We start from the raw sequence: 22,160 nt of genomic DNA, 5'->3' as shown, positions 1-22,160 counted from the left end.
CCGGACACCGCTGCGCGTTTGTCCGAACGAAAGGAGTTCCTCTGCTGGAAATGAGTACGTTGACCAAACCCCGCAGAGCGCCCCGGGCAATACCTGCGAGCTTCGCGAAAACGTGGCCTGGAAGAGGAGGAAAAAGAAGGACTTTTGGAAGAAGGCCTCGGCCTATCCTCAGGCAACCGTTGGGACTTAGAGTCCCCTAGGTCCTTAACAATCTTCTCCAAATCCTCCCAAATAAAAGAAGGCCCCGAAAAGGTAACCTCACCAGCCTTTGTTTAGAGGCCATGTCAGCCGCCCAATGCCGGAGCCAAAGAAGGTGGCGGGCAGCAACCGCCACCAACATCTGCTTAGCCGAAGCTCTGACCAGATCATAAAGGGCATCAGCCAAAAAAGACAGGGCAGACTCCCATACGCGGGCCGACCTCAGCGAGGGAACCCGCTCCATCGGCGGGCTCCTCAACCGCCTGCTGCAACCAGGAAAGGCAGGCCCGGGCTGCATAGGAACTGTAAATAGTTGCCCGTAAGGAAAGGCCTGAGATATCAAAGGACCGCTTTAGTGCGGATTCCAGCCGGTCATGCATATCTTTCAAAGCGAACCCTCCCTCCACCGGGAGAGTAGTCTTTTTAGTCACAGTCGTGACAAAAGCATCAACTTTAGGCATCCCAAAGAGGGTCAACTGACTTTCCCTCAGGGGGTAAAGGTGACACATAGCCCTGGCCACCTTCAAGGGACCCTCAGGGTCAGACCATTGAGATGAAATAAGCTCTTGGATGGAAGCATGCATAGGAAAAGCCTGAGAAGGCTTCTTAGTGCTAGCCATCCTAGGATTAATAGAAGAGGCAGTGCCCTCGTCAGGATCTTCAGTATAAAGGGCCTGTAAGGCATCAGAAATGAGAGCTGGCAGCTCGTCGTGGTGGAAAATCCGAACCGCTTTAGGGTCATCCAACTCCTATGGCAAGCAGCCACCCTCATCTGGATCATCAGTCCGTGAGGGCCTGCCAGACCCCTCAGACTCCCCGAAACTAGACCACGAGGGAGAACAAAGTGAAGAGTCCCCCCACAGACAGTGGTATGTCCGCTTAGCGTCAGCCAAAAGCTCGGGGAAGAAATAAGTCTCCAGCAGATGCTGGACTTTAAAGAACCGGAGGTAACCCAGACCGACAGGAATTGTTTTGCAAGGGCCTACCCTACTGGCCCTACTTAAATGCCTCAACTCTGCAATGCATCAATACCTTACATCGCATTGGACATTATAATATTCCTTTATTTCTGTCCCTTTTTGTACCTGTTTACTCTAACCTTACCTAACCTATTTAAATTATATTTAACGCCTACCGACTTGGCGATCGCCCTTATACGGTATTATGTAAGCCACATTGAGCCTGCTAATGGGTGGGAAAATGTGGGATACAAATGTTACAAATAAATAAATAAATTGTCAGGAGCCTCAGGCAGTGCTCTTTTTAACATAAAAGCCTATGCATCAGCAGCACAAATTCAGGGGGAGAAAAACTCACCCTGTACATCTGTCCCTACATTTGGGAAGCGGAGGCAAAAGCTCCTCTAGAAACCTCGAAACGAGGCGTCCCCCCTGCACTCAACCCCTACGCAACGCAAGGGTCGAGTCATGCGGCGCCTCCAAGTTGTGGCCGCTGCCAACTCGGCGAGCGGGAAGAATCACCGCCCGCCATGCTCGTGCCAACATTAGCATCTAGGCAGCATGTGCTGCAAAGGCCCCGCTGCTGATCTGCGTTCCCACAGTGGGAGCAGCGCTTAACCCCTTCAGCAGCCATCAATACAGAAAACAAAAACAAAACTTACCCCTTACAGAGCGCTGTCATCGAGAACCTCCCCGAGGAGCTGGGCACCACTCTCACCTCAGGAGACCGAGTTCAAACGAGCTGCAGTCAAGCTGCACCTGAACCAGGAGCTCAGGAGAAAGCCTCTCTCTGTTGTTGTTGTTTTTTTTTTTTTCTACTGTGAGGAAAGTTAGAGGCAGGCAGCCACGAGGAACTCCAGGAGGAGGGGAATGGTGTAAGGCAGGGACAGGGAAAACCAAGTATGCCTTTAAAGTGGGCACCACCAGCCACAACACCCCCTGCTCTACTGGCAAAGCACAGAGCTACCCCAGGAAGAAATCCAGGAGGTGAGAAGCGACGTCCACACCTGCTGGGAGATAGAGATATACTGAAGGCAGAGGGGTTTGGGGCGTCCTGGAACACCATGTGCTTTCAGTGTTCTCTATCTCCACCTGCTGGTAGGCGGATACAACCCATCAGTTAATGGATTCATCTGCTGTTGATGACAAGGAATGGCTAGTTATTCAACTAAGTTATGCTCATTAAATTGGACGAGCGCCTAAGTTTATTTATTTAACACATTTATACCCCACATTTTTCCACTTAGTTGCAGGCTCAATGTGACTTACACAATACCATAGAGGCAGGCTCCGGTTCGGTAAAATACAAATACACAATATAGTAGTAGGCATATAGGAAACATAAATAAAAGCAACAAAGAAATAAAGAGGGGGTGGTGATAAAAGTCCAATACGGTCCATAGTTTTTGCTGTGTCGCAGGAAGTAGAAAGTTAATTTGGGTCAGGGGGGTAGGCCTTCTTAAACAAGTTGGTTTCAGTGACTTCCTGAAGTTAAGATGGTTGTGGATAGAGTTAACACACATAACTCTTAGCGCCATATGTAGAATTTGGCCCTAAATAGATAACTTTGTAAGACTGTCCTTGCTCTGCTCACAGATTGCCCTTGCACTATCTGGACAGCGTCAACGCAGTCTTCAATGATTTTAAGTAGCATTATCTGTGTTGGCCCCAGAAAATGCTACTTATTCTGGATAATAGCTTGAATACCAACTGATTAAAATTAAGGTACCACAAATTTTAAATTATTCAAAATAAGGGGTATATTCAATCAGCAGTGGTCAGTCTTAACACTGACAGTGGCTGGCTAAATTAGCCCCAGATATTCAATGCTTGTCCATATGTGGGTACCGGCATTGAATATCCAGTGCTAATTAGTAGGGCTGGGTGACGGAGCTTATGCAGGTCCCGGCCAATATTCAGCCAGGGCCCGCATTGCTGTAAGCCTTTAAAAGGACCTCCAATCACCCCTCAACATGGGAACCCTCCAATCCCCCCCAGCAAAAGAGCTCCCCACCAACCTCCCCCATGAACATGCAACCCCACCCCCATCCCTTCACACCCTTGCAACATGTAGCATAGGGCCCCCCTACCCGGGCCTACCTGCAATCCCTGGTGGTCCAGTGGGGCAAGGAGCGAAGTTCACTCATTCCTTCCCCTAGCAGCTGCCATTCCAAAATACAGTTGAATTTTTCCATAGATGTGTATGCATTTAGTGGTAAGTACTTGAAATAATTGAGTTTAAAATATGTAAATTTTCAACCATGATGCAGAAATCCATTTCTAGGAGCACATGAAAGTACTACTTGTAGTTTATGAAGGCTAATCTCTTTTTCCTTACCTTTTCAGCTATGGATCTAATCACACCTCCCAGGCCACACTAGGTTTAAATTGATAATTATAAACAAAGGGTCATGGATTTGATATACCACCTTGCTGTGGTAGAACCAAAGTGGTATACATATTATATTGAGTTACTTTCTCTATCCTAGTGAACTCACAATCTAAGGTCCCTGTTTACAAAGGCATGTTAGAGTTTTTAGCCCACGCTAAAAATTAACATGTGTTAACTGTGTAGATGCCCATAGGAATAGTATGGATATCTACACTGTTAGTACGCACTAATTTTTAGCATGAGCTAAAAACGCTAGCACGCCTTTGTAAACAGGGCCATATGTTTTGCACCTGAGGCAATGGAGGGTTAAAGGACCCTTTTACAAAGGCGTGGGAGGACTAATGCGCGGGTAGCGCATGCCTAATCGGCCCTAACTCTGAGTAGTGCATAAGCCTGGCAGTAAAAAGCGAATGATACATACCTGTAGCAGGTGTTCTCACTGAGGACAGCAGGCTGATTGTTCTCACGACTGGGTTGACATCCACGGCAGCCCCCACCAACCCCGGTAACAAAAACTTCGCAGGCGGTCCCGCCCGCAGGGCACGCCCACCGCCGCATGGCACGGCTGTCTTCCCGCCCGTGCGCGACCGTTCCCGCTCAGTTGAATGACAAGCAAAGGAATGAGGAAAAACGCAACTCCAAAGGGGAGGAGGGAGGGTAGGTGAGAACAATCAGCCTGCTGTCCTCGGAGAAACCTGCTACAGGTATGTATCATTCGCTTTCCTCCGAGGACAAGCAGCTTGCTTGTTCTCACGACTGGGGTATCCCTAGCTCTTAGGCTCACTCAAAACAAGAACCCAGGTCAATTGAACCTCGCAACGGCGAGGGCATAACAGAAATTGACCTACGAAGAACAACTAACTGAGAGTGCAGCCTGAACAGAACAAATCGGGTCCTGGAGGGTGGAGTTGGATTCAAACCCCAAACAGATTCTGCAGCACCGACTGCCCGAACCGACTGTCGCGTCGGGTATCCTGCTGGAGGCAGTAATGTGATGTGAATGTGTGGACAGATGACCACGTCGCAGCCTTGCAAATCTCTTCAATAGTGGCTGACTTCAAGCGGGCCACTGATGCTGCCATGGCTCTAACACTATGAGCCGTGACATGACCCTCAAGAGCCAGCCCAGCCGGGCGTAAGTGAAAGGAAATGCAATCTGCTAGCCAATTGGAGATGGTGCGTTTCCCGACAGCGACCCATTTCCTATTGGGGTCGAAAGAAACAAACAATTGGGCGAAATGTCTGTGGGGCTGTGTCCCGCTCCAGATCGAAGGCCAACGCTCGCTTGCAGTCCAATGTGTGCAACTGTGTTCAGCAGGGCGGGTATGTGGTCTGGGGAAAGAATGTTGGCAAGACAATTGACTGGTTAAGAATGGAACTCCAACACACCTTTGGCAGAAACTTAGGGTGAGTGCGGAGGACTACTCTGTTATGATGAAATTTGGTATACGGAGCATGAGCTACCAGGGCCTGCAGCTCACTGACTCTACGAGCTGAAGTAACTGCCATCAAGAAAATGACCTTCCAGGTCAAGTACTTCAAGAGGCATGAATTCAGTGGTTCAAAAGGAGGTTTCATCAGCTGGGTGAGGACGACGTACAGATCCCATGACACTGCTGGAGGCTTGACAGGGGGCCTTGACAAAAGCAAGACTCTCATGAATCAAACGACTAAAGGCTCTCCAGAGATGGCTTTACCCTCTACACGATAATGGTAAGCACTAATCGCATAAGGTGATTCCTTACTGAGTTGGTCTTCAGACCCAGACTCTGATAAGTGCAGAAGGTATTCAAGCAGGTTCTGTGCAGGGCAAGAACGAGGTTCTAGGGCCTTGCCTCACACAAGACGACAAACCTCTTCCACTTGAAAAAGTAACTCTTTTAGTGGAATATTTCTAGAGGCAAGCAAGACCCGGGAGACACCCTCAGACAAACCCAATGAAGCAAAATCTACGCCCTCAACATCCAGGCCATGAGAGCCAGAGACTGAAGGGTGGGGTGCAGAAGCGCTCCGTCGGTTCTGCGAAATGAGAGTCGGAAAACACTCCATCTCCACGGTTCTTCGGAGGACAACTCCAGAAGTAGAGGGAACCAGATCTGATGGGGCCCAAAAAGGCGCTATCAGAATCATGGTGCCGGGTCTTGCATGAGCTTCAGTAAGGTCTTCCCCACCAAAAGGTATGGGAGGATAAGCATACAGGAGGGCCGGTCCCCAATGGAGGAGAAAGGCATCCGACGCTAGTCTGCCATGTGCCTGTAGTCTGGAACAGAACAGAGGCAGCTTGTGGTTGGTCTGAGAGGCGAAAAGGTCCACCGAGGGAGTGCCCCACTCTCGGAAGATCTTGCGTACCACTCTGGAATGGAGCGACCACTCGTGCGGTTGCATGACCCTGCCAGACTGTTGTTTACGCCTGCCAGGTATGTGGCTTGGAGAAGCATGCCGAACTGGCAGGCCCAATGCCGATCCCGACGGCTTCCTGACACAGGGGGCGAGATCTGGTGCCCCCCTGCTTGTTGATGTATACATTGCAACCTGACTGTCTGTTCCGAATTTGGATGATTTGTAGGACAGCCGATCTCTGAAGGCCTTCATTGCGTTCCAGACCGCTCGGAGCTCCAGGAGATTGATCTGAAGATCTTGTTCCTGGAGGACCACAGCCCCTGGGTGTGGAGCCCATCGACATGAGCTCCCCACGCCAGGCGAGATGCATCCGTCGTCAGCACCTTCGTGGGCTGCGGAATTTGGAATGGACGTCCCAGAGTCAAATTGGTCCGAAAGGTCCACCAGTGCAGCGAATTGCGGCAACTGGGGGACAGGCGGATGACATCTTCTAGATTCCCGGTAGCTTGACACCACTGGGAAGCTAGGGTCCATTGGGCAGGTCTCATGTGAAGGCGAGCCATGGGAGTCACATGAACCGTGGAGGCCATATGACCCAGGAGTCTCAACATCTGCCGAGCTGTGACCTGCTGAGACGCTCTGGTCTGGGAAGCGAGGGACAGGAGATTCTGTGCCCTTGCTTTGGGAAGAAAGGCCTGAGCCGTCTGTGAATTCAGCAGAGTTCCTATGAATTCCAGAGATTGAACTGGCTGGAGATGAGACTTTGGGTAATTTATCACAAACCCCAGCAGCTCCAGGAGGTGAATAGTGCACTGCATGGACCGAAGAGCTCCTGCCTCCGAGGTGTTCCTGACCAGCCAATCGTCGAGATACGGGAACACGTGCACTCCCAGCTTGCGTAGGTACGCCGCAACCACCACGAGACACTTCGTGAACACCCGTGGGGCAGAGGCGAGCCCAAAGGGCAGCACACAATACTGAAAGTGCCGTGTCCCCAGACGGAATCTGAGATACTGTCTGTGAGCTGGCAGTATCGGGAAGTGTCCTTTAAATCCAGGGAACATAGCCAATCGTCTTTCTGAATCATTGATAAAAGGGTGCCCAAGGAAAGCATCCTGAACTTCTCTTTGACCAGGTATCTGTTCAGACCTCTCAGGTCTAGGATGGGGCACATCCCCCCTGTTTTCTTTACCACAAGGAAGTACCTGGAATAGAATCCCTGCCCTTCCTGCCCGGGTGGTACGGGCTCGACCGCATTGGCGCTGAGAAGGGCGGAGAGTTCCTCTGCAAGTACCTGCTTGTGATGGGAGCTGAAGGATTGGGCTCCCGGTGGGCAATTTGGTGGAGTGGAGGCCAAATTCAGGGTGTATCCGCACCGCACTATTTGGAGAACCCACTGGTCGGAGGTGATCAGAGGCCACCTTTGGTGAATAACTTTCAACCTCCCTCCGACCGGCAGGTCGTCCGGTACGGACACTTTGGTGGCGGCTATGTTCCCATGGATCCAGTCAAAAGCCCGTCCCCGGCTTTTGCTGTGGAGGCGCAGGGGGCTGCTTAGGCGCACGCTGTTGACGGGAACGAGCGCGCTGGGACTGTCCCTGTGCCTGAGGAGGCCTTCGGGCCGGCTGGGTGTACCTACGCTTGTTGTAGGCGTAGGGCGCAGCCTGCCTGGCCCGGGAAAAACGTCCACCTGCTGAGGTGGATGCTGAAGGCGCCCGGTGGGAGAGCTTGTCGAGGGCGGTTTCCCGCTGGTGTAGTTGGTCCACCAACTGCTCGACCTTCTCGCCAAAAATATTATCCCCCCGGCAAGGGACATCCGCCAGCCGTTGCTGGGTGCGGTTGTCCAGGTCAGAGGCACGCAGCCATGAGAGCCTGCGCATCACTATACCTTGGGCTGCAGCTCGGGATGCCACATCACAAGTGTCATAGATACCCCTGGACAGGAATTTTCTGCACGCCTTCAGCTGCCTGACCACCTCCTGAAAGGGCCTGGACTGCTCCGGAGGGAGCTTGTTGTCCAGGTCCGCCAGTTGCTTCACATTGTTCCACATGTGGATGCTCGTGTAGAGCTGGTACGACTGGATGCGGGTCACGAGCATGGAAGATTGGTAGGCCTTCCTCCCAAACGAGTCCAGAGTGCGAGACTCCCGCCCCAGGGGCGCCAAGGCGGTATCCCTCGAACTCCGTGCTCTCTTGAGAGCAGAGTCCACGACCGCCGAGTCATGAGGCAATTGGGGCCGCATCAACTCTGGGTCAGAGTGGATCCTGTATTGGGACTCCGCTTTCTTGGGGATGGTGGGGTTAGATAATGGCTTCAGCCAGTTCCGAAGCAGTGTCTCTTTGAGGACATTGTGCAAAGGCACCGTGGAAGACTCTCTAGGTGGTGATGGATAGTCGAGGACCTTGAGCATCTCAGCCCTCGGCTCATCCACAGAGACCACGGGGAAGGGAATGTAAATAGACATGTCCCTGACGAAGGAGGCGAAGGAGAGGCTCTCAGGAGGCGAGAGCTTCCTCTCCGGTGAAGGAGTGGGGTCGGAGGGAAGGCCCTCAGACTCCTCTGAGGAGAAATATCTGGGGTCCTCCTCCTCCCCCCACGAGGCCTCTTCCTCGGTGTCGGACATGAGCTCTTGCAGCTCTGACCTCAACCGTGCCCGTCTTGACTGCGAGGAACCATGTCCACGATGGTGGCGTCGAGCGGTGGACTCCCGCGTCGGCGGGGATGAAGCTCCCTCCATTGACATCGATGGGGATTCCACCTGCATGGTGTCGGAGGCCTCGGCATCAGGCTGGAGCACGCCGGCGCCTCCATCAACAGCACCGGCGCATCAGCCCTTCCAAAATCCCTGGAAGGATGGCTCGGAGGCACTCAAGGCCCGCTGTCGGGAAAGGCAGGGGGGCCGGTGTAGGCGTCGGTGCCGGAAGCTGCTCGGGTCCAGGAGACGGTACCGAAGCACCCATGGACTGACGCAGCGACACCTCTTCGACCGAGGGGGAACGCTCCTCTCGGCACTGCCGCTTCCTGCCCGATGGCCCTGGGTAGAGGGAGTGGCCGGGGCTGATTGCCCGCGCGACCGCTCACCCCCGCCAGCAGACCGGCGGGCCAACGGTACCTGTACTCCTGGGTTCGGTGCCATCGTCTGTGCCGATTTCGTCGACATCGGTACCGGTACCGAAGATCCGGCCGTTGACACCGATGCCGTTGACGTCGAGGGGCCGGCGCAAGTTCCAAAAAGACGGTCCCGAAGAACTTGCTTCGCCACCTGTGTCGGCTTCCGCAAGCCGAGACACAAGGTGCACATCTTGGTAATATGCTCTGGCCCAAGGCACTGGAGGCACCAAGTGTGGGTATCGGTTTGCGAGATCTGCCGGCCGCACCGACCACACTTCTTGAATCCGCTCGGGACCTTCGAGGACATCGACGGAAAAATCGCGTCGATGAAATCAAAGTTGTCTATGGTGGCGGTGAAAAGCACACCCGAAAATAAACGACCGCGCGGCCACAAGGCCGCAACGAGGCGCCCCCATGGCTAAAGACGACGAGGGGACAACCCTTTTTATTTAATTTGTTTTTCTTTTAAGGAAAAAAGAAACGTGAACGCGTACAAAGGAAAGAGAAAAAAATTCAGAGAAAAAGCTCGCGGCTAGGCCGCGATCCGGTTTCCGGGGCTGACAGAGAGAGAGACTATAACACGTCTCTCTCCAGCGCGGAATCGAAAAAAACTGAGCGGGAATGGTCGCGCACGGGCGGGAAGACGACCGCGCATGCGCGGTGGGCGTGCCCTGTGTGCGGGACCACCCGCAAAGTGTTTTGTTCCGGTTGGTGGGGGCTGCCGTGGACGTCAACCCAGTCGTGAGAACAAGCAGCCTGCTTGTCCTCGGAGAAAATAATTTTCTATTTTCTACCATGGGGGGGGGGGGGGGGCGGTAGCGGTAAGGGCTTGGCCCATAAAAAGGCATGCGCTAGTTTTAATTTTAGTGCAGGCCCATTTCACGGCCCATTAAAATATAGCCTTTATCCCAGCCGCAATAAAAAATGGCCCAACACATGCCTAAAAGACGAGCCTACACTACCACAAGCCACTTTTTTACCATAGCTTTGTAAAAGGACCCTTAAGTGACTTGCCCAGGGTCACAAGGAGCTGTAGTGGAAATTGAATCCAGTTCCTCTAGTTCTTAGCCCACTGAACTAACCATTAGAATATTCCTCCACATCTACAGATTATAGTTTACTAGTAAATCAGGCTCGTTTCTGACAAAAATTAAACGGGTGCTAGCAAGGTTCTCCTCGGAGTGTGTATGTTTGAGAGAGAGAGTGTGTGTGTGTGAGAGAGAAAGTGTGTGTGAGAGATGGAGTGTGTGTCTGAGTGAGAGAGAGAATGAGTGAGATAGAGACAGACAGAGTGTGTTTGTGTCAGAGAGAGAGAGAGAGTGTGCGAGACAGAGAGGGGCATAATCGAATGGAAACGCCTATCTCCATGGGCGTTTATCTCAGAGAACGGGTCCGTGAAGGGGCGGGCCGAACCGTATTTTCAAAAAAATGGACATTTTGAGCTGGGCGTTTGTTTTTTTTAGCGATAATGGAAACTAAAACGCCCAGCTCAAAAACGTCCTAATCCGAGCCATTTGGTCGTGGGAGGGGCCATGATTCGTAGTACACTCGCCTCCCTGATATGCCAGGGCACCAACTGGGCACCCTACGTCAGTGCGGTGGACTTCAGAAAAAGCTCTCACATGCATAGCTCCCTTACCAAGGGTGCTGAACACCCAACCCCCCTCCCCCAAAACCCACAAATGTACAACACTACCATAGCTCTTAGGGGTGAAGGGGGCACCTACATGTGGGTACAGTGGGTTTTGGAGGCCTCCCATTTACCAGCACAAGTGTTACAGGTGGGGGGGGGGGGGGGGGGGGGATGGGCCTGGGGCCACCTGGCTGAAGTGCACTGCGGTACCCACTAAAAGTGCTCCAGGGACCTGCATACACGCAGGCCTCTAGGACTTGTTGCTGCTGTATAACATTGGCACACCAGTTGACATCTGAAGACTAATCTCTCCGAAAACATCCTTTATTGGAATAACCGCATTTACTCACAGTTAACTGCAGATCAGAGGTTGTGCCCCACTGGCAACGAGTCTCCCTGGTACTGAGATTAGCAGTAGGTCAGAGCTGGCAGAATGCTGTACAATGCCCTCTTTCAGCCACATTCAAGGGAAGAACTAAGTTCTCTAATGTGGCTAACACAGGAAAGGGAACTAAAACTGGCTTACAAAAATGGCCACTACCGCATGGACTACAACAGGAAACACAACAGGGCACACTCTGACCTAGTAGGCAGAGGGAAAAGCACCATGGGAGAAGAGCCTACCAACTACCAACATCGTGAGACTGTAACACAAGCTAATGAAATCACGGAGCCCAATACCCTACACCCACCACAATGCAATACTGATGTGACCCTGTACTGCACCCGAGAGCTACATCTGACCCAGGGAAAGGCTGTGACAGGATCAAACACATTCTGCTGTCATGGAGGTGGGTACGGCATTTGAGGCTGGCATACAGGCTGGAAAAAAAGTTTTTAAAGTGGGGTTTTTTTTGGTGGGAGGGGGTTAGAGTTCGGGGAGGTCATCCCCGATTCCCTCCAGTGGTCATCTGGGCAGTTGGGGCACTTTTTGGGACTTGTTCGTGAAAAAATGGTCCAAAAGTGACCCAAAATCACGGTAAAAACGCCCTTTTTTTTCGATTATCAGCTAAAGACGCCCATCTCTCCTCAGCTGATAACCACGCCCCAGTTCCGCCTCCACCACGCCCCCGTCAACTTTATTCGTTTCCGCGATGGAGTGCAGTTGGAAACGCCCAAAATCGGCTTTCGATTATACCGATTTGGGCGCCTTTGCGAGACAAACGTCTATCTCCCGATTTAGGTCGCACTATAGGCGTTTTTCTCTTTCAAAAATAAGCTGGAGAGTGTATGTGTGTGTGAGAGAGAGAGAGAGTGTGTATGAGACAGATAGAGTGTGTGAGAGAGAGTGTATGTGAGAGACAGAGAGTGAGTGTGTGTGTGTGGGGCTACGAGTTCCATGACCCCCTCCTTCCCTCCCTCCCTCCCTCCGTCTCCTCCCCTCCGAATTCCAGGCCCCCCTTCCATCCGAGGAGCAGGCCCCTCCCTCCTTCCCTCCCTCTCTCTCCTCCCCTCCGAGTTCTTGGCCCCCCCTTCTCTCCGAGTTCCATGCCTCCTTCCCTCTCCTCCCCAGCGTGTTCCAAGCCCCCCTTTGCTCGGAGTGTGTATGTTTGAGAGAGAGTTTGTGGGTGAGAGATGGAGTGTGTAAGTGAGAGAGAAAGACAGTGTGTGTGGGTGTGTCAGAGAGAGAGAGAGAGTGTGTGTGTGAGTCTGTGTGTGAGAGAGAAAGTGTGTGAGAGTGTATGTGAGAGACAGAGAGTGAGTGTGTGGGAGAAAGCGAAGCCTTCAAGCCTTGAAGCATTCGTGCGCTCTGTAAGGCTTCATCTCCTCAATTGATGACACGTAATTCCGGAACATTGCAGGAATGCTTCAAGACTTGAAGGCTTCACTTTCTCAGCTTCAGAATGTTGGAGGTGCATTTTATTATATAGGATGTTTTACATAAATAATGTAAAATTATGTTCATAATTTAAAAACATAAATTTTTCTAATACATATCCTATTAACAAGTGTTTAAGCAACTTTGTTGTTTTCATAGGTGAGTTCAGTCTCAAAACTTACGTTGTACTTACATAGTAACAAAGTACATGTTGGCATATAAAGACCTGTATGGTCCATCCAGTATGGCCAAAAAGGTGGCCAGAGTTATCAGGCACTCTGCACAGGTTCCACTTCTTCATATCATACATGAGTGCCTGGTAACTAGGCCTTAAGGCAATTTAAAAATTCTGCACTGTGCTATCAGAAGATATCCTTCTGGCTAGAGAAAATCTGCCAAGTAATAATGTTGATGATGACAATAATAATAATGTACCACAAACCTATGAAATCTGCAGCCGCTATTTCTCCCTGCTTTTCCAGATCTTTTCTTCTACAGGCTTTCAGGATATGTTGCCAAATCTTATGCACGGACTTTTTCAGCTTATTTTCTATTACTTCATAGTTTAGTATTGAAGTAGAGCCTGCCACAGCTGTGCGTGGTCGTTGGAGAGGTTCCCGAGTCTAAAAATATACATGAAAAGAAACTAAGTTTTGATTTTGGCATTTTCGGAAAGTAAAATCAGAAAACAGAGACCTCCTTTTTGTGTTTAGATTTGAGAATGATATATTTAAGGCTTTCTCTAACATATATTCCCATTATTCAGCCAAGGTAGATGCCCCTTCTTATCTCCAAGAACATAAAATTTGTGTTTTACTGATAAAACAATCTTCATATATACAATATTAGTGGGGCACGAGAAGATCCTTTTTACCTCTCCTACCTCTGAAGAAAGCCATAAAAAGGTCTGTCTCTGCTGCAAGAGTAAACCCTGTGATTGGTCAGTGCTTTGTGTGATTAATGCTCAAAGACAAAGGTATGCAATTAGTGCTCTTTTATAATCTGAATACTAACAAGACACACCTGACCCTACATTTATTTATAACATTTGTATCCCACATTTTCCCACCCATTAGCAGGCTCAATGTGGCTTACATAATACCGTAAAGGCGATCGCCAGGTCCGGTAGATATTAAACAAATACAGTATAAAATAAGGGTCACGTAAGGTTAGGGTATACAAGTACAATAAGGGTCAAGGAAATAAGGAATATATAATGTCCAATACGATGTAAGGTTTTGATGCATTGCAGAGTTGAGGCATTTAAGTTGGGTCAGTAGGGTAGACTTTGCAAAACAGATGTCTTTAATGATCGCCTGAAGTTTAGATGGTCATGGATCGTTTTCACACTCTTTGGTAGTGCATTCCACATTTGTGCACCTAAGTAGGAGAAATTGGATGCATAGGTTGATTTGTATCTGAGTCCAATGTAGCTTGGATAGTGGAGGTTCAAATAGGTACGTGACGCTCTGGTTCTGTTTCAGGACGGAAGATCTATCAAGTCAACCACGTATCCTGGGGTTTCACCGTAGATAATCTTGTGGACTAAAGAGCAAATTTTAAAGGTAATGCATTCCTTGATAGGGAGCCAGTGCAGCTATCGAATAGTGTTTTGCCGAATATCAGCCTGGCAGCTGTGTTTTGGGCTGTCTGGAGTTTCTTCATAAGCTGTAATTTACATCCCACATATATTCCATTGCAGTAATCTGCGTGGCTCAGAACCATTGATTGTATCAAGTTACGGAATATTTCCCTTGGGAAATAAGGTCTAAGACGTTTAAGTTTCCACATGAAACATCTTCTTTATAAGAAATTAACTTGGCTCTCAAGTGTAAGATGGCTGTCAATAGTAACATCTAAGATTTTGAGTCTATCAGAAATAGGAAGAGAATAAACAGGAGTGTTTAGAGTTGTGGCTTTATAATTATTGTATGGGGATGAGAGGATAAGACAATGTGTTTTTTTTCGGTGTTTAGTTTCAGTTGAAATGAGTTAGCCCATGAATCCATGATGTTCAGACAGCGCATGATTTCATTGGAGATGAAGCCTTGCTTCAAGAGGGGTGGGGTTGTTGGGCAAACCTGCTTTTATTCTTAAAATTTACAGTTGCTTTTTCAACACTCAGCATAATGAAAAAAGTGCATTCAGACTTACAGTACATACTAGTCATCCTGAAATCCAGCCATGATTATAGTGAACCATTTTATTATAGTTAATGTTGTAACAGTGTATCTCCTATAGTAAGCAATTTTCAAGTCATAATTAACTTTGCTAAAATTAGAACTGCGAGTTGAGTCCCACGGGTTCAGGTTTCCTGTCTGTTGGGGCATGTTAGAGTCAGGTGAAGGTAACAAACTAGATTCTGGGGAAAGATGAAAAGTTGTTGCTACTATTGTGTGTGCTCCTCTCAGTAATAAGAAAAGTGCAGAGGAATTGTCTCAGAGGAAATAGCCCTCCAGTCCCTAAGGCATTCTGGGGGAATTCTGAGCAACTGTACAATGTATAATTTGCACAGAATTTCCCACCTCTGCAGAATGCGCAGAATTCTGCACTTGCTGTGCAAACTTCTTCCCAGATACCAGTATCAGTTACTCTCCTAAATCTCTCTCTCTCCTCCTGCCCTGCAGAGAATATGCGGCAAGAGGAACAGGGAGTGAACCACTGCACATCGAACCGATTCCTCCTCCTCTGCTGGTCTAGACCCAACTGTTCAGGGGTTGTACAGAGGCCTGCACAGTACACATGAACAGTCAGGTCTAGTCAAGCAGAGGTGGAAGAAGTGACCCAATGGTCAGACCTTCACTCCCTCCTCCTCTTGTCATCCAGTCTCTGCAGGGGAGGAGTAGAGACATTAAGGAGAGCAGCTGATGCTAGTGGCTGAGTCAAGTGTGTGTCAGGGGGATGAGAGGGGGCTGAGAATGATGAGTATGCCATAGGGATGGGGAGGGGTGGCAGCAGAGCAAGATGGGAATGTGCCATGGGGATGAGGATAGGACAGATCAAGCTAAGTGCCATGGGATTGGGGAAGGCAAAGAAAGTTGAGATTGCGTCATAGCCATAGGGATGGGGGTGGGGAAGATAAAGGTGAGAGTGTGCCACTGGTGTGGTGGGGGAACCAAACGAAGGTGTGTCATGGGGGATAGAGGAGGAGAGATATAATGAAAGCTGGGGAGGGGAGGAGGAAGAATGAGGTAAGGGTGTGTGTGCCGGGGGAGGAGGAAGAATAAGAGGTAGGGGAATGTGCCAGGGGGAAGGGGAGAATGAGAGGTGGGGGTAAACTGAATGTGGGAGAAGACTTTGGGAGCAGATGGGGGGGGGATCTTCTTGGGAAGTATAAGGAGAGGGAGCTACAGTTGGAATGAGAGGGTATTGGGGAGGCTGGAACCTATAGCCTGCAGAAAGAAAGAACAAGCGAGCATAACAGGCCTTATGATGGGGGAATTCTATGTAAAAACACTAGAAATAAGCTATGTAGAATTTTGCAGAATTGTAAAAACCTCTGTGAGAAATATTTTCAAAAATGTTGCACAAAATTCTCCCAGGAGTAGGTTTTGAGTATTTCTAGAGCAGCAAGGAGGAAAACTCTAGAGAAAAATGGAGCTCATAATGCTGTATTTTCAAGAACTTCACCAATTCTGTTCCTACAACAAAATGAGACCCTTCTCTTTCTACTGTTTTTCTTGATACCATATAATTTTAGCTGAGTAATTTCCCAGATTGGAAAAAGATGATGTTTAAGTGCAATAATTTACTTCAAAATTCCTATTGGTCAAATCAATGGTATACTTATGAACATTCCGTTTTCAAAATGGGTGTGGGGACTGCATGTGTGAATGACTTGCTCTTCCAAATACCTAGCTAGATTGACTCGTATTCCTTTAAAGCCAATGAACAGCAAGACAAAATGAAACATTAACGCTGGAAACTCATGTCTATGTTAGCAGTATGTCCTATATCCCCAGCATTCAACATGCAGCCTGTGGGCCAAATGCCTGTTCTTGAGGTATGTCCCACCTGACAATTCTGGAAAATCATCTATTTGTTCTCTTAGGCTTTCGTGACTGTTTATCAAGGTTCTTGTAGTTGTCTGAGTGGAACCACATCTGAGTTTGTTTCACCATCTTCAAGAGTTTAAATGTGACTGGACAGACACCAACTAATCCAGATTGAAAACCACTGTTCAAAAGCCAGCATACAGAACAGCCACACAGAATCACCCTGAAGAAAGTCACAGCAAGATGGCTAAAATGTCAGTCAAGCAAACTTGGACACAGCAGGGCTCATTTTCAAAGCACTATGGTACTTTTAGGGGAATTTTTGATAGAACGTCTAAATCAGAATTTGGACATTTTACAAAAATGTCCAAATTCTGAATAGGAAAAGAGGTCATTTTCTAAAAAGATAGACGTCTATCATTTTGTTTGAAAATGCTATGGACGTCTTGTGATGTGGATGTCCTTTTTTTGGTCCATTTTCGAACAAAAAACGTCCAAATGCAAAACATCCAAAAGAGAGGAGGAGTGGCTTAATGGTTAGTGCAGTGGGCTTTGATCCTGGCAACATGGGTTCAATTCCCACTGCTGCTCCTTGTGACTTTGGGCAAGTCAAATGCATAAGGGGCATTTTTGGATATGACATCTAAGTCTGAATTTGGACATGTTTTGTAAAACATCCAAAATCAGAATAGGAAAGGTCATTTTCTACAAAAAAAGTCTCTCTCTTCCTTTTGAAAATGCTGTTTGGAAATTTTTTTTTTGTGATTTGGACGTTTTATTTTTTGGTCCATTTTCAAACAAATACATCCAAATAAAAAATGTACAAAAGACACAAGAAAATCCACAATAAAGTGAAACAATTCACATGTTCTAAGTGTGGTAAAAGTTTTGGTTGTAATGTAAATCTCAAAGTGCATCAGAAAGTCCACACTGGAGAGAAACTATTAGCATGTATAGATCAGAAGGTAAACCTTACAATGTACCAGAGAATACACACAGGAGTGAAACCATTTACATGTCCTGAGTGTGGTAAAAGCTTTGGTTGGAAAGAAAGCCTCACATGGCATCAGAGAATCCACACAGGGATTAAACCATTTACATGCACTGAGGAGGTAAAAGCTTCAGTTGCATTGGGACAGGTAATTAGGAAATGTACACTCTTGCTATGAAGTATGGAAAAATAGCACTCTGATATTTAGATATATGTAATGAGACCTACTTTTCACCTATAGATCTGAATTCAAAGCCCAAATCTAATAATAAACAATAGACACAAGGCTCAGATGTTATAAAAAAAAAAAAAGCTTGGCATCAGGTAGAATAGTGGAAAAGTGACATCCCAAGAAAGCAATAGGGCATCCTTGGGGGCACTGCAGTGGACTTTATAAAATGCTCCCAGGTACACATTTCACCATTGCTCCCTTACCTTGTCTGCTGAGCCCCCCCAAAACCCACCCAAAACCTACTACCCCCAACTGCATACCACTACCATAGCCCTTACAGGTGAAGGGAGCACCAATATGTGGGTACAGTGGGTTTTGGAGGGCTCACAGTTTCCTCCACAAGTGTAACAAGTAGGGGGAGGTAGATGCCTGGGTCCACCTGTCTGCAGTGCACTGCACCCCTACTAGACTATTCCAGGGACCTGCATGCTATTCTAATGGACCTGAGTATAACATCTGAGGCTGGCAAGTAATATTTTTAATCACATTTTTGGGGGGTGGGAAGGGGATAATGACCACTGGGGGAGTAAGGGGAGGTGATCCCTGAGGCCCTCCAGAGGTCATCTGGTCATTCAGGGCACCTCTTGTGTGGAGTAGAGGAGTGGCCTAGTGGTTAGTGCAGCAGATTTTGATCCTGGGGAAGTGGGTTCAATTTCCACTGCAGCAATTTGTTATAAAAACAGGTCTAGCTCAAAACGTCTAAGTTTTAGTCTTGGACATTTTTGTTTTGTTCCATTATGGCTGAAAGACGTCTAAGTCTTAGGAACACCCAAGTCCCGCCTTGAACACACCCTTGGCACGCCCCCTTGAGATTTAGACGTCCTTCTGACAGACTTCAGAGAAAAACGTCTAAAAAGAGGTTTCGAAAATACTGATTTGGACGTTTTTGTGAGATAAACATCCAAATTCAGACTTATGTCACTTTTTGGACGTTTTTCTCTTTTGAAAATAAGCCTGCAGGTGTATCTAAGTGCTACTACTACTACTACTTAACATTTCTAGAGCGCTACTAGGGTTATGCAGCGCTGTACAGTTTAACAAAAGGGACAGTCCCTGCTCAAAAGAGCTTACAATCTAATGGACGAAATGTCAAGTGTCAAGTCTAGATTTCCTGAGTGGAGGTATGGTGGTTAGGTGTCAAAGGCGACATTGAAGAGGCGGGCTTTGAGCAAGGCTTTGAAGATGGGCAGGGAGGGGGCCTGGCGTATGGGCTCAGGGAGTTTATTCCAGGAATGGGGTGAGGCGAGGCATAAAGGGCGGAGCCTGGAGTTGGCGGTGGTGGAGAAGGGTACTGAGAGGAGGGATTTGTCTTGAGAGCAGAGGATACGGGTAGGGACATAAGGGGAGATAAGGGTAGAGAGGTAAGGAGGGGCTGCAGATCGAGTGCATTTGTAGGTTAATAGGAGAAGCTTGAACTGTATGTGGTACCTGATCGGAAGCCAGTGAAGTGACTTAAGGAGAGGGGTGATATGAGTATATCGGTCCAGGCGGAAGATAAGATGTGCAGCAGAGTTCTGAATGGACTGAAACGGGGATAGATGGCAAAATGGGAGGCCAGTGAGGAGTAGGTTGCAGTAGTCAAGGCAAGAGGTAATGAGAGAGTGGATGAGAGTTCGGGTGGTGTGCTCAGAGAGGAAAGGGCGAATTTTGCTAATGTTATAGAGGAAGAAGCGACAGGTCTTGGCAATCTGCTGGATATGCGCAGAGAAGGAGAGGGAGGAGTCGAAGATGACTCCAAGGTTGCGGGCAGATGAGACTGGAACGATGAGGGTGTTATCAACTGAGATAGAGAGTGGAGGGAGAGGAGAAGTGGGTTTGGGAGGGAAGACAATAAGCTCAGTCTTGGCCATGTTCAGTTTTTTTTTTTTTGTTACATTTGTACCCCGCGCTTTCCCACTCATGGCAGGCTCAATGCGGCTTACATGGGGCAATGGAGGGTTACGTGACTTGCCCAGTGTCACAAGGAGCTGCCTGTGCCTGAAGTGGGAATCGAACTCAGGTCCTCTGTTCCCCAGGACCAAAGTCCACCACTAGGCCACTCCTCCAGTTTCAAGTGGCGGTTGGACATCCAGGTAGCAATGTCAGATAAGCAGGCCGATACTTTGGTCTGGGTTTCTGCAGTGATGTCTGGTGTGGAGAGATAAAGCTGGGTGTCATCAGCATAAAGATGATATTGGAAACCAAGAAAGGAGATTAGAGAGCCCAGGGAAGAGGTGTAGATTGAAAAAAGAAGGGGTCCAAGGACAGATCCCTGAGGAACTCCAACAGAGAGCAGGATGGGGGTGGAGGAAGAACCATGAGAATGTACTCTGAAGGTACGGTGGGAGAGATAAGAGGAGAACCAGGAGAGGACAGAGCCCTGGAACCCAAAAGAGGACAGTGTGGCGAGAAGTAGGTTGTGACTGACAGTGTCAAAAGCGGCGGATAGGTCGAGGAGGATGAGGATGGAGTAGTGGCCTTTGGATTTGGCAAGGAACAGGTCATTGCAGACTTTAGATAGTGCCGTTTCTGTCGAGTGTAGGGGGCGAAAGCCGGATTGAAGCGGATCGAGGATGGCATGAGGAGAAAATCAAGGCAGCGGCTGTGAACAGCACATTCAAGTATCTTGGAGAGGAAGGGTAGGAGGGAAATGGAGCGGTAGTTGGAGGGACAGGTAGGGTCAAGTGATGGTTTTTTGAGGAGTGGTGTGACTACAGCATGTTTGAAGGTGTCAGGGACAGTTGCAGTGGAGAGAGAGAGGTTGAGGATATGACAGAGTGGGGGGGGGGGGGGGGGGTGGCAGTAGGAGTGATGGCGTTAAGTTGGTGGGGATGGGGTCTGAGGAACAGGTGGTGCATTTCGAGGAGGAGAGGAGATGGGTGGTTTCCTCTTCGGTGATATCAGGAAAAGAGAAGGAGACCTGGGTTGGTTGGTTGAGGGAGTGGGTTATAGGGTGAAGAGGAGATGGTTTGGTGGTGAACTCGAGGTTGATCTTCTGCACCTTGTCGCGGAAGTAGTCAGCCAGTGATTGGAGAGTGGGGGGTGGGGGGGGGGTGGGAGCGGAGGGCACTTTGAGGAGGGAGTTAAGGGTGGCGAAGAGACGACGAGGGTTAGAGCTGAGGGAATTAGTCAATTGGGTGTAATAGTCCTGTTTGGTGAGGAATAGGGAGGACTGGAAGCAGGATAGCATGAATTTGAAATGAATGAAATCAGTATGGGTGCGAGATTTCCTCCAGAGGTGTTCAGCTGATCAGGCGCAGGAGCGAAGGTATCGGGTGCAAGGGGTCAGCCAGGGCTGGGGATTAGTACGCCTTGTGGGACGGGAGATGGACGGTGCAAGGGCATCCAGAGCAGAGGAGAGAGTAGCATTGTATGTGGAGACAGCCTTGTCTACAGACTCAGAGGACATGATGGAAGGGAGGATATCAGAGATCCTAGAGGATAAGGTGGGAGGGTCAACAGCTTGGAGATTCCTGGAAGTAGTGGTTAGTGTTGGGCGGGACTGAGGGGGAGGGTGATGAAGTGTGAAGGTGATCAGGTGGTGGTCAGAGAGAGGAAGAGCTGAGGCGCAGAAATTAGAGGGTGAGCAGGTAGAAGAGAGGATGAGGTCAAGACAGTGGCCAGATTGGTGAGTAGGGGTGGTGGAGCTCAGTTGGAGGTTGAAGGAGGAGGTTAGAGTGAGGAACTGAGAAGCGTATGAGTCGGATGGGTTATCAGTGTGTATGTTAAAGTCACCAAGAATGAGGGATGGGGATGAGGGCTCAAGAAAAACGGAGAGCCAGGCATCGAAGTCGGTAAGGAAGGAAGGGAGGGACTTATCAGGGGGGCAGTAAATGACTGCAACTCTGTGGCAGCGGGTAGAATAGACGAATGGAGTGGACTTCAAAGGATGAGAAGCAGTGAGACTGCGGTAGGAGGAGAGGTTGAAAACTGCAGGAGGGCGAAAGTAGTAGCCCGACGCCGCCACCGCGGCCAACTGGGCGGGGAGAATGGGAGAAAGATAACCTCCGTGGCAAAGGGCCGCGACTGAGGCAGAGTCGTCAGGGGTGAGCCAGGTTTCAGATAGGGCGAGCAGTTAAAGGGAATGGGAGATGAAGAGATCATGGGTGAAGAAAAGTTTGTTGCAGACCGAGCGTGCATTCCACAGGGCGCATGAGAAGGGGAGGGAGGAGGGGGGAGGAGTGGAATAGAGATGAGATTGGAGATATCGCAGAAACGTTTGCAAGGATGAGACGAGGACAGGTGTGGGGGACCTGGGTTGGGGTTGATGTCTCCCACGGATAGCAGGAGAAGGAGCAAGAGAGTGCAGAGGAGGGTGGGGGAGGTAGGGCGACGAAGGCGAGTGGAGGAGTGGCCTAGTGGTTAGGGTGGTGGACTTTGGTCCTGGGAAACTGAGGAACTGAGTTCAATTCCCGGTACAGGCAGCTCCTTGTGACTGAGCAAGTCACTTAACCCTCCATTGCCCCATGTAAGCCGCACTGAGCCTGCCATGAGTGGGAAAGCGTGGGGT

At 49.2% G+C, this 22,160-nt stretch overlaps 1 protein-coding gene across 1 annotated transcript in view; it reads right to left on the bottom strand.

Moving 5' to 3' along the window:
* EFCAB6 (EF-hand calcium binding domain 6) overlaps nt 1–22,160 on the bottom strand; it is a 1,149,121-nt gene that overhangs the window by 59,580 nt on the left and 1,067,381 nt on the right. The window contains exon 28 of the mRNA XM_030215418.1: nt 12,896–13,076. Within this exon, the coding sequence (XP_030071278.1) occupies nt 12,896–13,076 (181 nt within the window). The remainder of the gene's footprint in view (nt 1–12,895; nt 13,077–22,160) is intronic.

The sequence above is a fragment of the Microcaecilia unicolor genome, chromosome 9, assembly GCF_901765095.1.
Source record: "Microcaecilia unicolor chromosome 9, aMicUni1.1, whole genome shotgun sequence".
In the NCBI taxonomy this organism is placed as follows: domain Eukaryota; kingdom Metazoa; phylum Chordata; class Amphibia; order Gymnophiona; family Siphonopidae; genus Microcaecilia; species Microcaecilia unicolor.
Note: the sequence above shows the minus strand (reverse complement) of the source record. Positions and strands in the feature narration are given on the sequence as shown.